Source organism: Haemaphysalis longicornis, unplaced genomic scaffold (assembly GCF_048455015.1).
Source record: "Haemaphysalis longicornis isolate Haplotype H1 unplaced genomic scaffold, Haemaphysalis longicornis Haplotype H1 scaffold_8, whole genome shotgun sequence".
In the NCBI taxonomy this organism is placed as follows: domain Eukaryota; kingdom Metazoa; phylum Arthropoda; class Arachnida; order Ixodida; family Ixodidae; genus Haemaphysalis; species Haemaphysalis longicornis.
The window spans coordinates 190,100,021-190,116,183 of NW_027526445.1; the positions used below are offsets into that span (position 1 = coordinate 190,100,021).

Here is a 16,163-nt window from a genome sequence, read left to right on the forward strand (position 1 = left end):
GTTCCCTCCTCATCTAGTCGTGCTTCAATCTCCACTTCCATAAGCCCCCTAGTTGATGTCACTGGTAATAGGTTCTGAACAACATTTCGCCCGAAGCTTCACTACCATTTATATTTACCTTGGAACGAACCCATTAAACAATTTTTCACGTACTAAGTAAATGCATCTTCAAGCTATCTAAACGTGGTTTACGAGATAAAGGTATACTATTGTACTCCTTCTTCGTGATCGATGCCTGTATTGTCTTATCTAGAACCATTCCGTTATGGCGATTTTAATGCGTAGAATTCTTTGCCGAGTACCCGCACAGCCAGGATGATGTAATGCTCAGCATTTCCACAAAATAGCAGATTTGGTGGAAGTAATACGTGTAATAGTTATAATTGCGTAAAGGAACATAATTGGTCCAACAGAATTAAAAATAACCCAATATTAAGGAAAAGAATGAAGGAACCTCACACTAACGCGTAAGAACTGAGGATCTGTACGCACCTTCACGGCCATCACGAAGATTTATTTTCACGATTGCAGCCGATTTGCTTCAACTTCGCTGCCGCAACGACCTTACTCCATCACTGTTGCTACAAGTGTGAGCTTCTTTCATTTTCTGGAAGTGATAATCACTGGACATCACATTGGAGGGGCGTACCCTCGGACGTGTCTTTCTCGTTCCGAGCAATTGGTGCTGCCACAATTACGGCGAACGCTGTAATTATTCTTTTTTCTTTTCCAAGCTAAGCCAATCTCCCTAAGTGGGTATGTTTGGCTTGAAAAACATACTTACGCAGTTTCAAAATTGAAACAGAAAAACGTGCGCAGTTTCAAAATTGACGACTAGACTGCACAAGCGCCCGGACAGTGCGGCTGGATCCTCAGCGGCTTATCCTTTTGTTTGCTATAATCTCCCGAAATTTAAAAGCACGTAATATTTTTTGGAAAGTAATGGTAGAAGGGAGCGTTTACACAAAAATTGTGCACGCAATTTCTTCAGCACTAAATCCTCTAGAGAGAAAATATCAGTAAAATATTGGCTGTACCCTCCGAAAATATCGTTTTTCTGTTTGCTATTTGTCTAGCCGACAATTATTATGTCGTTGCACTATTTCAGTTCCGCCTCCGTCAGTCATGTTTCGAAAAATGAAGCCGGTATGAAGCGAGCGACGCGTTGAACGAGATCCCCAGCGCGCCCCAGACCTAGCGCCCCGTCACAGCTAAGATGGGAGCAAAACGCATCTTGAAACCCAACAGGCAAGCTGGCAGACCTGCGTCGTAAAAGTGGCTGCAACGTTCGCGACTCGCGAGCAGTGACGTAGTAGGGCTCCTGCGCTGGAGTTTTGGTGACATTCAGCGCCCCTAGTGGATGACGCCTCTGGGTAGTACAAAAGCAGACGACCCTCACCGCCCTCCATGTGTTCTCAAATAAAAGTCAGAGCGAAAGTTGGTCGTAATAATTTAATCCCATTGTGGTGGGTTTAAATGACTGCATACGGAATAAAATGCCCTTAAAGTAATTGCAGAGGCTAAAAAAATAACACCCGCTACAACAATCCGATTTCTCGGCTTTCTTTTGAGCGAGCTGTCGCGATCTCAGCGAAGTGGGACAGTATCCCAAAATCGGGTGGTCTAACTACCTGATCATCCTTATCGTTCTTTCTTCTTGTGTAGCGTTGACAAAGAAACAGTTCGCAAGTATACCATAAGCACAGAATGCTGGACATCCTGAGGTAACTGTAAATGGTTGCTTCAGCGGGAGCATATGCAAGACGACGCGAGAAGCGCAGCCGACTCAGCTGACACTGATGGCCGGGCGCCCCCTTGAAAACGAGTGGAAATTTTATTTTGCCGTTTTGCAAATTAAGTGATTCTTGCTTAACATTTTACGCCATACCATTTATGAACGGCAGGGTACATGTAAACTGGCGAGTAGGTGAGGCAACAGCGTCAAGTAAACAAATTAGGAGCAATTAAAGGACGTAAAACAAGCACCAAAAGGCATGTCCGCTATTGCAGAGATTTGTTATTCTATATTTACATAACATAACACAGCCACATACACGGTGCGCGGCCCAAATGTTTACATGCGATCGCACTGACCGTGTTCGTTATATCTACTGCAGGGGTCGGCAACCCACCCCGCGGGTTGCCGACAGCCCCGCGGGCCTAACGTGGCCGGCGGGGCTGTAATTTGCGGTTCCAAGCACGTCGTCAGAACCCCCACCCCTTCCCCTGGCTCTAACAATCTGAACGCCGACACGCCAGTTTTGACCTTAAATAGTGTTTGACGGGAAGACAAGGAGAGAAAATTGATCGCTTCCAGCTGATTTGTTCTCCATATTCACACTTTGCCAGATTATTGTCAAATATTATTGGCAATCCGCTGAATTTTTTCTATTTGCCTTCAAAGCCCCCCTCCCCCTCCCACCTGATTTGCCATCCAGCCCTCCGCTGTGTCGACTTCATGCAACTCGGCACTACACCTGAATACGTTGCCGACCCTTATTCTAGTCTGTTAAGTGCGAAGTGGGGATGTATGATGCAAAAGCGTAATTAAATAAAGTGAGAGCAAACAAGGACAAGGGACGGCCACTCAGTTCACCCGACCACTTGGTTTTACGGCCACTAATTTCGGAATCACAAAACAGATTCACGCTTCTGACGCTCGCTGCATTTTTCACTGTAGCACGCAATGAAACGGCGAGCTAGCGCTGCACCATGTAGTCGTAACGGCAACACAAACCAGCAGTGTTTAATTAAAGTATACGCATAGTGCGCATGCATGTACGCAAAAGCGCGGGGCACCGCTGTGAGACGAGCCTGCAGTCCACCGGACTCGAAAACTTTTATGCATGATAATCGCCGATTGCGTTACTTCTTTTTTTTTTATCACCTGCTATTTGAAACGTCCTTGTCACCACGTGTATTAGTTTAAACAAGAATCTTTCACTTCGAATTTCTGTTCATGCGACCATCGATCGGTGAGCCTGCAAGTGGCAGAGCGCCGTCACCGTCCCAGCACTTCGTCGACGCTGTAAACGTACTTAACGCTGCAAAGCTTTTAAATGCAGAGCATTTCTTAGCCTCGCCTCTTCCTGCGTCGGACGGCGTCCACAGCTCCGCGTCCACAGCAGGTGCGCGCATGCGTCGTAGTCAGCCCGTTCGCTCGTCACCCCCGGAACGCTCCGTCGCGGTCTCGGCCACGGCCGGGCTGGAGGAGCGGCGGGCGCGCACTTTCATATGAAAGTGCGTGCTCGCCGCTCCTCCAGTCCGGCCGTGTCTCGGCGTAACAGGTGCGTGATAGCAGCGCGGTGGGGCGTAGAAGGGCGCGCGCTGGTTGCGCATGCGCGCTCTCCCCCCCCCCCGCACCGCTCTCCCTCTACTGCGCGCGCTGCAAATATAAAGCCGCTAGCGGTCGCTCGTGCTTCAGTCACTGGTCGGCGACTTTGGCTAGTTTCGGTTTCCGAAATTGTGGCGATCCTAGCGGCACGGTGCTGCGGCGTGGCCCTTCCCTTTCCCTCAGTGTTTCTTTCTTTCCACACCGTCAACGCTTCCGCGCCTCCTCACGCATGCGCAACAGCTCACCGGCGCCAATATTTTTTTTTCTTTCTCTCGGCGCGCACGGCGGGCCAGTTCGGTACGTGCGTGAGCGAGCCGGCGTGCGAAGGGTTGCGCGGGTTGCCTAATCGCTTCCACGGGCGGAAAGTTTCGCTGCATTATAAAATACATTCGAATGTATTCTAAATATGGGGCAGCGGAGGAAGGAGTGTTACCACTCCTGCGCAGCTCTCTGGTGCAGCAACACAGGGCGCTACAGTTCGACCAAGTTTCTCGCCTTCTCCAAAGACGACAGGTAAGCAAATTAGCTTTGAACAAGTTATAGTGAATTCCTTAAAAGCCGACTGATTGCACTCTTCTGTTTTCAAAATAATTCGCGCATGTAACGTGAAGTTAATGAGACATGTCACTCGTCTTGGAGTGGAAACTAATGTGCAAATATATCCCAGCTGTGCAGGTACGCAAAGTTTTAGTAGAAGTAAACGCGTCTTTGGCACGCACACACTTGCTCGCAAGATCAATTTGTGGTGGCATTGCCGCTTTTTGATGATTGCCTTAGTAACTGCTGGAACGTCGATTCAGAATACTTATCAAGGTATTTTTTGTTGTTTCGTGCAGCAGGTATGAGTCTAGGTTTGGGCCCCAAGTCGAGGATGGTTTGCGACTTCATTGGACGTTTCCTCCGGTGACTCTCCTCAATCCATCCAATGTCATCACGACGCACCTGCTCACAAAGAAGGCAAGCTCAACTGTACGCGCTTCTTGCCTTTCATGGCGTACATACTACCACATCGATTGATGGCGTGGAGGTGCTGCGCCCTAAGCATTTTTTCCTCCCCCGTCTTGCTCCAAAACGTATATTTGCGGCGAAACTACTGCCAAGCGTTGCTTCAGAGCTCCGAAAAATCTGACGTAACTCCGCGGTGTTCAATGCAAGTCGATTTTCACATGAAGCAGTGGAAGGCCAAACCGAAATACATGCGTTGTATGCAGCCGCCATTGCAAGCGTTTCGCTCATTAAAAAATAAATAAAACCAAGTAGCATTGCCGGCTTTGCTGTTCAATCTAAACTGCGCGCCCGCGCCTTATCATCTTATCGCGAATGGGTTTGGTGTTCCATAGTTCTGAAGTTAGAATGGTCATGCCGTATCGGACAGGATGAGATAAGAGGCGCTGCCCAGACGCGAGTTAGAGGGTAGCTTGTAACAACCTGGCCGATATCTGCGGCTTAAAATACAGGAAAGCTTCTTTTTTTTCTGGGTGTCTTCTCCCCCCCCGCCTTCCCTCCCACCCCCGGTAAGCAGACTGTTAATTCACGCGCCATTAAAAGAAAAGACGGGTGCGTTCGATTTGTGTTCTGTGTTCTACGACGTGCACATGGTTGGGCATTGTTTTTGTACGTAGATATAATCCAGCAAAGAGTGTCTGCAGTGTGGTCATTGTGTTGCAACAGTTTTTTATGGCTGCATTTTGTTGGTGTGAACATGATTTCTCGGAAGTGTATGCAGGTTAATGGGCGGGTCAACGCTTTCTTTCAGAGTTTGCGTTAACTCGCCCGAAAGGCAGGGCTTGAAGCATACGTATGCGTGCTTTCTTTTAACATATAGATTCCCAATTATTGTGTCTCTGAACTGAAACGAATTTTTTTAATGTCTAAAGAACATTCCTGTCTCGAGGTGAGCCCAAGAAATAAGTATACATTCAGTGGAACTTGCAAGTTCTTTTCTTCTCCCGCCGCGGTGTGCGCGAAAAAAAAAATCTGTGTAGGGACTAGAACTTTCGAAGTTCTTCTTTCGTAATCAAGTATTTTGTACCTAAATGTGTATTCATGGCTGTAACTTTTGCGCAACTTTAGACGGAGACCGATACAAAAAGGGACTCGAAGACCTGTACCTGTCACCGTGTAAAGTTGCGCAAAAGTTACAGCCATGAATTCAGAATACCAACTAGCCCACCTAACCGTGTTATTGTAAATGTGTATGTAGCACGTTTTTTCCCTATTGTACAATGTTGTATGCCTAAATTTGCATATGTCATATTTTTGCTTAGTCCAATACTGTGTACATAAAATGTATGTGCAATATATTGGTGTAGTACATGTGTTTTCATGACTTGGAATCAAAGACGTCCTCATATGAATTTTGAATAAATGCATAGTAAAAATAATGTTTGTGTAACACTCCAATTATTATCGCCACAAAGACAACAATTTGACACCAGAAAACGTACTATTACCTACATGTTTTCTTCGTTCAATTATTAGACACGTTACTGCACACATAACAAATGACGGGCGGCGGCCATTTCGAGTCATCGGCGCCGCTCGTCCAACTTTCGCGCCTGGTGCCATTGCCGAGCGGCCCATGAGGCAGCGACCGGCGGCAGACGCGAAAGTTGGACGAGCGTCGGTTTCAGGGGCCGGCGCGCGGCGGCACGGCCTGGCTGCCGCGGGATAAATGACGTCAGCAGCGTCCGCGACGTCAGCAAACACCCTTTCCCCCCTCGCCACTCGTTGCCATGGCGATTAATGCAACGTTTCTCAGAGGCCACGTACTACTAGGGGAGGATTTGGCGCTGCTGGCGCGAATTACGTGGGACCACGGTGGATGCGAGAGAGGCCGCCCCGTGCTTCAGTCACTGCGTTGCTCCTTCCTTCCTTGGTTGACGCTCGCTCCCACGTTTACTCGTGTCTGCTACTCCAGCATCACGGAAGAAGCGATGGAAGCAACACTGCCTTCAACCAGTACTGAGGCCCCAATGCTCTGCATTTACTCGTGTTCCCCTCGCGGGAAGGCGCGGGAATTTTTTTTTTTTTCTAAAGCCAAGTTGATCGCCGGAAGAGATCGGACACGTCGGGGATGGGTTGGAGACCACGTCGCAAAACAATCCGGAGTATCGAGCTCATTTTGCTTCTGTCAACACGGGATCCTGGGGGTCCCCCGCAGCTTTGTACTACCCGGAAGTAATGCCCGGAAGTGGGTTTCACAGTGCCCCCTGGGCAGCGCAGGAGCCCTATGCGGGACATAGAATTTCTTAGTAAGTATACTAGAGAGGAAACTGCGCCTTGTAAGCCATGTCGTCGTGGGGGTTCATGGGAATGCCCCCCTTTTGGCATGGACTTGGCATGACAATTGGATTCTTAAACGGTTTTTTGGGTTTTGCTATCTTCACTATGCATTAACACGTTTACGAGCTACAAGGAAGCCGAAATGCTCCCTGTTCTGTGGTAGCCGTGCTCGGTGAAACAGCAGGCAGTGCGTCATCGCACATGACGTTGCTCATGCCGCAGTCGACGGACGCATGACTGAGCGGGTAATATGCCGCCGCGAAATTTGTAGCCGACGAGAAGAAGAAACTAACGCACTTCGACGAAGAGAAGATACGACCACGGGGATACGAGAGATACGGGCGCTTGTATGCGTCCTATCTTATCATCGTGCACGACTGTTTAACGCCACGTTTTCTTTTTCTTGTTAAACTAGTTGGCGGTTGGTGCACCGGTTCACCACGAAGGCAACGTTTTTTAATAGGCACTCTCAAAAAACTTTCCAAACTCTTCAAGCAACTTATTATTTGCAATATAGGTAAAATTAATAAAATCACAGTTTCTAATGAGTTTACCACCCAAATATTAACCTTGTTCGTAACTACAACCTTGGCCTGCGGAATAGCAGGCACTACCGTTCCGGCAAAAATACGCTTTACTTCCTTTTCCCTTAGATTTAAAACAGCCTGTTTTTATTTTCCACTTACATAATTGCACACGATTCTTCGCGTTTTTGGCACTTTGTTTAAATTTGCAGTCACTAAAACGATTTAATCCGAGCCAATGATGAAACTAAGGCGAGCGCAATGTATAATGGCGGTCCATGACGACACAGACGGCCTTGATGTGAGCCGCATAGACTCTAGTGTATATTGTAAGAAACTCTATGATGCGGGACGTCCGCCGGCGCGCGCCACATAGCGTGTGAGTGCCCGAACTAAACGTCCGTACCGTTCCCATTGAAAAGCGGGCGACGCGTTAGGCAATGTTTGTACAGGCGGCATTGGTTCAGACTACCGACGTAACAGCCATATCGGGCGCTATGGACGTAAAAAAGAAGCGTTTCACGCAGTTCGGTTGGATAAGACTTCAAATGACGTCATTATTTAAAGATATTACAACAGTTGCGACAACAGTCTGAACCCGGCCTCAATTTTCGCAAAATAGACTTGGCATAGCCGCAGTTATTCGATCACCGCTTGATGGAGCCGCGCCGTCGACTATCCCCAGCACAACCTTTCATCGCACTATCATCCGCTTTCACGAATTTGTAACCTGATTATTAGCAATAGTGCAGATATGGCGGCCGGCGACGAGTTATAGCTGCTGTGGTGTGTGCCGATTCATGCGCGGTCTACGTTCACCGGGAAGGCAGATGGTTGCCGCGGTCACGTGCCGCGTTTCTCACTCCAGAAGGCTTTGTGCGCTTGTCAGAGCAATTTATATCTTGTAGACGACGCGCTACTCAGCTAAGCTCGTGTGACGGATGGCGACGATCGACGTTCGTCCTTACAAAGAAATGCCATGCCGGAGTATCGCTCTCGTAGACGCTACCGAGCCGCCGAGACCACCTGCGGCTTCCCCCAGAGTCGGAAACACTGATTGGCTGCAGCATTTGATGGAACCCCCCAATAGCGGCGCCGTAGTCATCAGCGCGAGCTGCGCCGTGGAGCCTTCGTCGGAAGGAAAAAGCTACGTCGAAGCTTTGTTGAATGAGCGCAAGACTTCACATGTTAAAAACGCAACAAAAGAGGGCTTATCTAGCGATAGAGCGCTTGAAATCGCGACCTATTAGAACCCGTTTGAAGTGCCCTGCACGTAAAATATGTACCTGACACATCTCCCCCCGAACCGCAAGAATAAACGAAAAAGTCAGGTAAAACCCATTCAAAATATGAATAAAAAACGGCGATAACGGCAAAAACCGTGTAATGACAAACATTTCCAGGAAAATGCCGATATGGCAAAAAATACCTGTAATCGTTATAATAGCGTAAATAAAGACAGTTACTCAAACATAACTTTGGAAAACCAAAAATAAAGCAATAGAAGAAATAAAATTTTCACAACAATGATCTGACATCAAAAATATACACCTTACAGAACTCGCCCAGAAGCCAAAGAATAAACTAGATAAAGTAGACATGAGGCCTATTTTAACACTGATGTGGTTTAAGCAGGTCTCGGGCTGGCGAACGTGCGCGAGAAAACCTCGCCGAGTGATGACGTCATCGCACGCGCCGGCTCAACCTTTGAGAACACTCTGCCAAGCGTTCATGGCTGGATCGCGTGCTTGCGTGCACTTCACCCCACCAGTTCACGCGGGCTCGCGCACGGCATGCGAAGCTCCGTACAGCTCCGCTACAGACGCCGAGTTCGCGAAGTCGGTTGCCATTGTTCTAGCGTGTGCTAACGCGGTCCACTTTGGGAGAGATGCGAAAGCCTGGATGTGTACAAAATGATCCCGACCTGCCAGTCATTGACAACTTTCAGCCGCGAGTTCGGAAATCCATGTGAGGTACAACAGCAGGGTCTCCGACGAAGGAAGGTGTGGGAGACAGAAGAGCATCACTACCGAAGCAGAGGAAGCGCGGCGCGAAAGCCACCGCGCCGCTACTCGGATGCTACGACTTAGATCCAATCCGAAATATTGCGTCGGGGAAGCGGCGGCGAAACGACAGCGAGTTGCAGTCGATCCGGAGTTGCGATCTCGCGAACACTCGGTGAACACTCGGTGAACAGCTAGGTGGGGCCGCTAGCTTCGCGGTTTGCCCTGTGTTCGTGCCACCAGTGTGAGGCTGCCATTTTTTTTCTTTCATTATTACAGTGCAACCGGGTATCCCCTCAAGAATCGCCAAGAGCACAGAAGTGGATGGTGAGAAGCAGCAAAGCGAGGAACAGCGTCAGGGGGCAGAGTGAGTATGGCTTTGCCACGGCAGTTGAGTATATTTCTATGAGGCCTTTGCCTAAAGTTACCAGTTCACTGCTTCATTGTACGCCATACTTGAAGAGATATGACCGCAGGTCATTCTATCTGCTCGCTGCGTAGCGTAATTCAGGGTCGTTCTCCCCGCTGTGGTATGTGTAGACTCGCGGGACGTTGAGGACGAGTAGAGACAGTTAAGGTGCTAGGGCGACAGCTCTTTTTGTCCGTTCTCACCATCAGCGTCGGTGCTATCTGTAGGCCTTCCTGACCCAGTAAATGCGTTTTTTTTTTACTTTCACCCGTGTCAATGTTCCGGTAATGCTGTACTCTATTACGCATGGACGCCGCGCTAACGCCATGGTGACTGCAGAAAAGGTTATAGAGGTATGAGAGAACTGAAGACGTCAGCCCTGCTAGCGGCAGGGATTGCTGCACCCGAAGGGGATGACCAGATGGGGGGAGGAAATGTGGTCACTGCAGCGGCATGGAAAACCTAAATATGTCGGCACTAAGATCTAAGAAAATACTTTGAACAAAATTTCTCGAGAAAACAACAAAAACAGCAGAGTTTTCACTTGGTGAAGGTGAACGACCAGCGAAGCTGCACAAAATACATATCACAATCACACGCATGGCCGAACAATGTACCCGTAATTATTCTACTCACCATTTAGTATTGGAAGTAACTATGCTTTCTGATCCTTTACCAAAATTTAGGGTTTAAGCTTTTTTCTTTGTGCAAATCGTGGACACCCGCGATACAGTCTACTCCAGCGGTCCCAAGTCGGTGCGTGTATGTTGCGGGCTTCCGGAAGCATGGGGATAACACTACGAACCCTAGACGAAAAGCTGCCTGGCGAGGCCATGTATTGATCTATGTTAAACCAAGGCGCAGCCATGTTGCCACACTCGAAGCGTTGCCCTCTGTCTTTATGCCTACTAGAGTTGGGGACAGCAATGGATATTCACCTGGCAACCCACGAATTCTATCGTAGCAGCCTCCGTTGCGGTGAATCAGCAGGGACAACTTTCATGTGTTTAAATGTTGCGTAAAGTTTTTTTTTTTTTTTGGGGGGGGGGTAGGTAACAATTTTTGTGTACTGTTAAAACGACACTGAAGTGATTTGTAATCATTGTGGGATAACTTGCGCTAATTGTAGTCTGCAGTCTTTAGGCCATGTTTCGACAACACTTTGTGCGTTTACGCGAATTTAGTTGCTAGAAAAATGAATTACAAAGTGCTGCCCTCCTCTCAGCGTCCTCCTTGCCGTCCACCTGGCGTGTAAAATAGGAACTATAGTACCTACAAAACCACTCCACATTACTGTTTGCGGCTCCCAGCAAAGAAATGGCGATAGCGTGTTTCACGAATACTACAGTAATTGGTCGGCATTTAAGCGGTGAACAATGTGACAACCTGCAGTTGTAATTTCGAAGAACTTGCTGTGATGTAGGGAAGCTCGGCCCAGTAATGAAAAACATAAACTTAAAATTGCAGTGGCTTCAAGTCAATGTTTTCAGGAATGAACGCGTCAATACAAAATACCCTCAACAGTACATTAAATGGCATCCGGAAGTCCTTAACTCTAGTTGTGCTCACTGCAACAGCATTGCAGACCTAGTCCAAATGCTCTGGACATGCCCTTCCTATGAATAAATGAATACATTTATTTCACAAGGATGGTACTATGGCCGTAGAAGGAAAGGGGTGAAAAGAAGACAAGATAGTACATTTTGAGGTCCTTCCCACGAGGTGTGCCTCTTTGGAGAAGGCCCACATCGCGAGAAGCGTCACTTGCACGTGGTCCTTTGACTAGAGTCATTCGTTGATGCTTTGTACTTGGGAAGACTTGGGGCATGTCCCGGATATCTGCAGTTCCGGGCAAGACTAGAGTCGGCGTTTCTCTTTGACATTGATGGAAAAGGAGCATGCCAGGCGGAATTTTTTTGTGTTGCCTGTAGTGCATCCAACGTGCCATTATATCGTATATCGTCAGTGATGGCGTAGCCATTCGTGTACATTGCTAAGGAACACTTGACCCGCCTTCGGAATGTTGCGCGGTACGGGATGATCCAATCTGGGCACGGTAGTTTTGAGCTCCTCTTTGCCCATTTGTTTCAGTGCCTCGTTTTTCTCCCGCCTGTGGCTCGTATTGAAGGGAAGCAGTGTTGCGCAGTTACCCCTACGGAATGGGAATGACTCCGAATTCATTCCACCTTTTCGAGATAGCGGAATGGAACGGGAATGGAACGAGGACAACGCTTGGAGCGCTTGGAGGAATGGAATGAGAATGGAATTAAGCATATTTTGCCCAGAATGGGATGGGAATGAAATGGTGATTTTTAGACGACGGCGCCACCATCTCTGGCACCTTCCACCTACTTAATTAGTCTGGGGGCGACGAATGCGTTGGTATATTTATTTATTTTTTTATTTACATAATGCTGTCAATCCCCAAGGGGATTATTACAGGGGTGAGCAACATGTCACAGCTCGTCAACGTCTGATGTAATAAAAAATTCTGCCCAAAAAGAGCATATAATGTAAACAATATATTAATGGTGAAAGGGTGTCTTATGTGAGAAATCACACGTTTCTTGGCATAGTTGTCGACATAGGCCTTTCTTGGAGCGCTCACGTAAACTTTATAAAGAAGAGGCTCTCTGCAGTAGTGCATGTGCTACAACTCATCAGCGGCAAGACGTGGGGAGCCCCAATGAGGTCAATGTTACAGCTATACAACGCCCTGTTCTTGGGCTGTCTACGGTACAGTGCTCCTGTTCTTTCTGGAGCGTGCCGCACAACTACTCGGTCACTTCAGGGTATACAAGCTCAGGCCCTGCGAACCTGTCTTGGCCTACCACGATGTACGTCCACAGCAGTGACCATTGCGCTGCCTAGGAATCACCCTTTGGCAACGTTTGTGGAAGTTGAAACACTCAGGACACATATCAGGCACCTCGCCCGTTTACCTGATCACCACCTCGCGGGAATACCAGCGACCCGTCCGCGGGCGTCGTTTGCAAGGGTAGTAGCTTCCCACAAAACCAGCATTCCGTCAAACTATACGCCAGCGATGTGATCGCTCCTTCCGCTGTGGTGTGTGATGCAGCCCCGAGTGTGCCTAGATATTCTAGGAGTAAAGAAGAAACGCGATCTTCCCATACCGGCCCTGCAACAGCTAACTTTGACATACCTGCACGAGACATACAATGACCGAACCCATGTATACACTGATGGCTCGGTAACATCGTCGGGTTCTGCCGGTGCTGTTATTATTCCACAAATGTCACTGTTCAGCCAATTCAAGATAGCCAATCCTACAACCTCCACGGCTACAGAACCTACGGCCATCCGTTGCGCTCTTCGCACCATCGAGCAAAGTTCGTGCCGCAGATGGGCTATCTTTTGTGATTCGAAGGCTGCACTTCAATCACTCCAGTCAGCCCTGTGCCGGGGACCTCACGAACAGCTCCTGACAGAAATAAGAACGGTGTACGACCGTGGTACCCAGGCGGGTCATGATGTCACCCTGCAGTGGCTTCCCAGCCACTGCGGCATTGTCGGCAACGAAAGTGCGGACGCTGCCGCCCGGCTGGCGCATCAAACAGCGGTGACTGTGCTCATTCCACTGTCTAGGACGGGCGCAGCAAGGGCCTCCCACATACTTGCCCGGGAAACAGCAATATCCCAATGGCATCCAGAAGAATTCACATGTGCACGCATTGGTGCCCTTGATCCGCACCTGCAGCGTCCCCTTCCACTAAGCCTCCCACGATCTGACGCAAATCTTCTTTGCCGTCTCTGGCTGGGGGTGGCTTTCACAAATGCTTATTCATACACAATAGGAATGGCAGCAAGTGAGGAGAGCGAAACGTAAAGCACGCCGGAGACGATCCGGCCCGTTTTATGCGAATGCCCACGCTACTCGCATGAAAGAAAAAAGCTGTCGTCAGCACTGAGAAACCTGAACTCTCGGCGGCCATTTTCGGAGGAGAAGATTCTGCGCTACTGGCCCTCTCTGTCATCCGCTCAGAAGGCGACTAAGGAACTTTTACGCTTTCTAAGGGCGACGAACTTAAACACCAGACTATAGACTGAACGCCTCCAGTGTCAATCAGTGTCAGTGCTTCAGCGCTGGGCATACTTGTCTACTCCAACTTCTCTTCATTCTTTCTTTCCTCTTTTTTGCCTATTTTCCCATTCCCACGTGCAGGATAGCAAACGAGGCTCTAGCCAGGTTAACTTTCCTGCATTCCTTCTACACCCTTCCTTCCTTCCTTCCTTCCTTCCTTCCTTCCTTCCTTCCTTCCTTCCTTCCTTCCTTCCTTCCTTCCTTCCTTCCTTCCTTCCTTCCAGTCCATTTCTTTTCCTTCCTTTAAAAAAACCCCTTCCCCCCAATTGCTTTTTTTCCTGATTCGTTTCGTGGTGGCTTGCCACGTATTCGCGCATGCGCTGTTTCTGTACGTATTCTTTTGTGTGTGGTAAAAGAGTTCAATTGATATCCAGCGCTAGTCCTGTGTAGTCTTTTCTTTGTTGTCCCGTTTCTACAGCATTATTTTAATATGTTTCACACGCCTCTCCTCCCCCTTCCCTGGACGCGTCAGCTGATTGTCTTCGCGATCTGTTGAGGTGCTCTTAACAACTACTTGCTTTTCTAGCGAATGAAAGTTCGAACTGGACAACGCTTCCAAGAAGAACGTGTAAATGGAAATCGTATTTTTGTTACTGCACTTTATTCTAAACAAACAGGCTTTCTGAGATGGTGTAAGTGTCTGCCTACGAGGCCCCTGCAGCACGTGTGTCAGCATTTGTCTCCAGTTGAAATGCTTTTAGGTAGTGGCCCTTGCCTTAGCTTAGATTCAATAACCGTGAAATACCCAAGCCTAATATTAGTATGTTATGTGCATCATGAAACTCACTCAAGAGATTTTCCCTTTTTCTAGGTAAGCTTAGAAGATTTTGCATTGGTTGTATGCTTGGGGGCGTCACACAAGATACATTATTAATGTTTCCAGGTTGCATTAGGTTAAAATTAATCTATTTAATAGCAGCTTAAACAATATTCAACAAAAGCAAACCAGAAACTAAAAGGATATCATGCAAAACATGCAGCACCATTCTGGGTTGGTGGTAACTACAGCTTTCAGTACTTAGAAACACAAAGAATGTTTGTTAGTATCACCGCACGGCTCTATGCCTTTTAAAATTCCACATCTCCCTCTCTCAGAATGAGGAAAGAGGAAAATAATGGGGGGAACTGACTTGCTCAAGCAAAGCCATGCGAGGTTTAAAGCTCTAAAGCCTATAAACAGACAGGAAAAGAAGCCAGTAATCTTTTTGCAAGGAAAACCAAGTTCAATATAAACATTTTGAAGTTGAGAACGGCAGAAGAACAAAATAAACTCGTACAAATAGTGGCAGCATAAACATAATGAGAGGCAACATGAACGAGAGGCATAAATAGGAGGCAGCATGAACAAAATAAGTACAATTGTACGAGTCAGTTTGGCACAACAGCCTGTCACAAAGGAGCAGCTCCACTTTATGAAAAAAAAATAAAAATTGTGTACAGTATTTAAATCACGTACAAAGCAAATCAGTCACATTTCACTTGTAGACAAGGTGCAGCGGAAGCAATCAAATCAATTCTCGTCTTGAAGGCGCAGATCGAAGTGCGCAAGGGAAAAACACAGATATTCTGTAGGGCATTACCAGCGTGTAGCATCCTTCGTTTGCCAATTTTATCGTTTTTGCTGCGGATTTTTCTTCTGTTTCTTGTTTTTTTGTCCGTGGTGTTATCTTTGTACTTGCCATTCCCACACCCTGTTTTTCTTTATTTTCTCCTCAATTTTCTATCCTTTATTTATACCAGTCCTTTCTTTCCCTTTCAAGCCCCTTATCCCCGTTTCAATGTGTAGCGCAGCCAACCGGACAGTTATTCTCATTCTTTCCTTGAGTAATCTCCCTATCTTTCTTCTACTAATTCTTCTTTTCCTTCAACTCGCACACTAGGTCATCTTAGACTCGCTGTTAGCATTACAATCTTCCCTAAAGGCCTGGAGGGATATTTTCATGGGAATTGCTCGTAGATATGGGCCCGTTGCCTTTTCGGCATTTCTTTTTGCTTGTTCTCACAGCCAAAGAATAATGTACTATGTGTGCTGTACGTATGAAAAGTAACGTAGTAATGTATCTGTACAGGATTTTATTGGGTTCAGCTTGCACAGATAACTTCTCATGTCTCAAACATAACCTGCTGAAGGATGAGAGGGCACGGCTGTCAATGTCAAATTTTTCTTTGTTTCGTTGCCGGAACTGCAACACAAAATATGCTCTGTGGTGTTAAGTACAGCCGTGAGCTGAAGTAAACGGACCACGGGAGCGGTGGCCAAAACTAATCGCTGCGCCGTCTGGTTGCGCGGCGTCTGTAGTCGAGACCGTGTACAGCGCAGGCGCGGCCTAGCAGTACAGTACGCATGCCGCTATCGCTCGCTTCTTCGCAATTGTCTCACGCTCCGATAAAATGACGCCAGGGGAACCGCGCTGCCCTTTTGCTGTCTGCTGGTCAACACACCAGTGGAAACGGCGCGCTGGCGCAATTGGCGCCAACGCGGCTCCGCTGGCAGAGTTGGTGA

At 47.8% G+C, this 16,163-nt stretch overlaps 1 protein-coding gene across 1 annotated transcript in view; it reads left to right on the forward strand.

Moving 5' to 3' along the window:
• The window catches only part of LOC144148637 (uncharacterized), a 47,159-nt gene that overhangs the window by 22,884 nt on the left and 8,112 nt on the right, over positions 1–16,163 (forward strand). Inside the window, exon 3 of the mRNA XM_077680148.1 lies at positions 9,426–9,513. Within this exon, the coding sequence (XP_077536274.1) occupies positions 9,426–9,513 (88 nt within the window). The remainder of the gene's footprint in view (positions 1–9,425; positions 9,514–16,163) is intronic.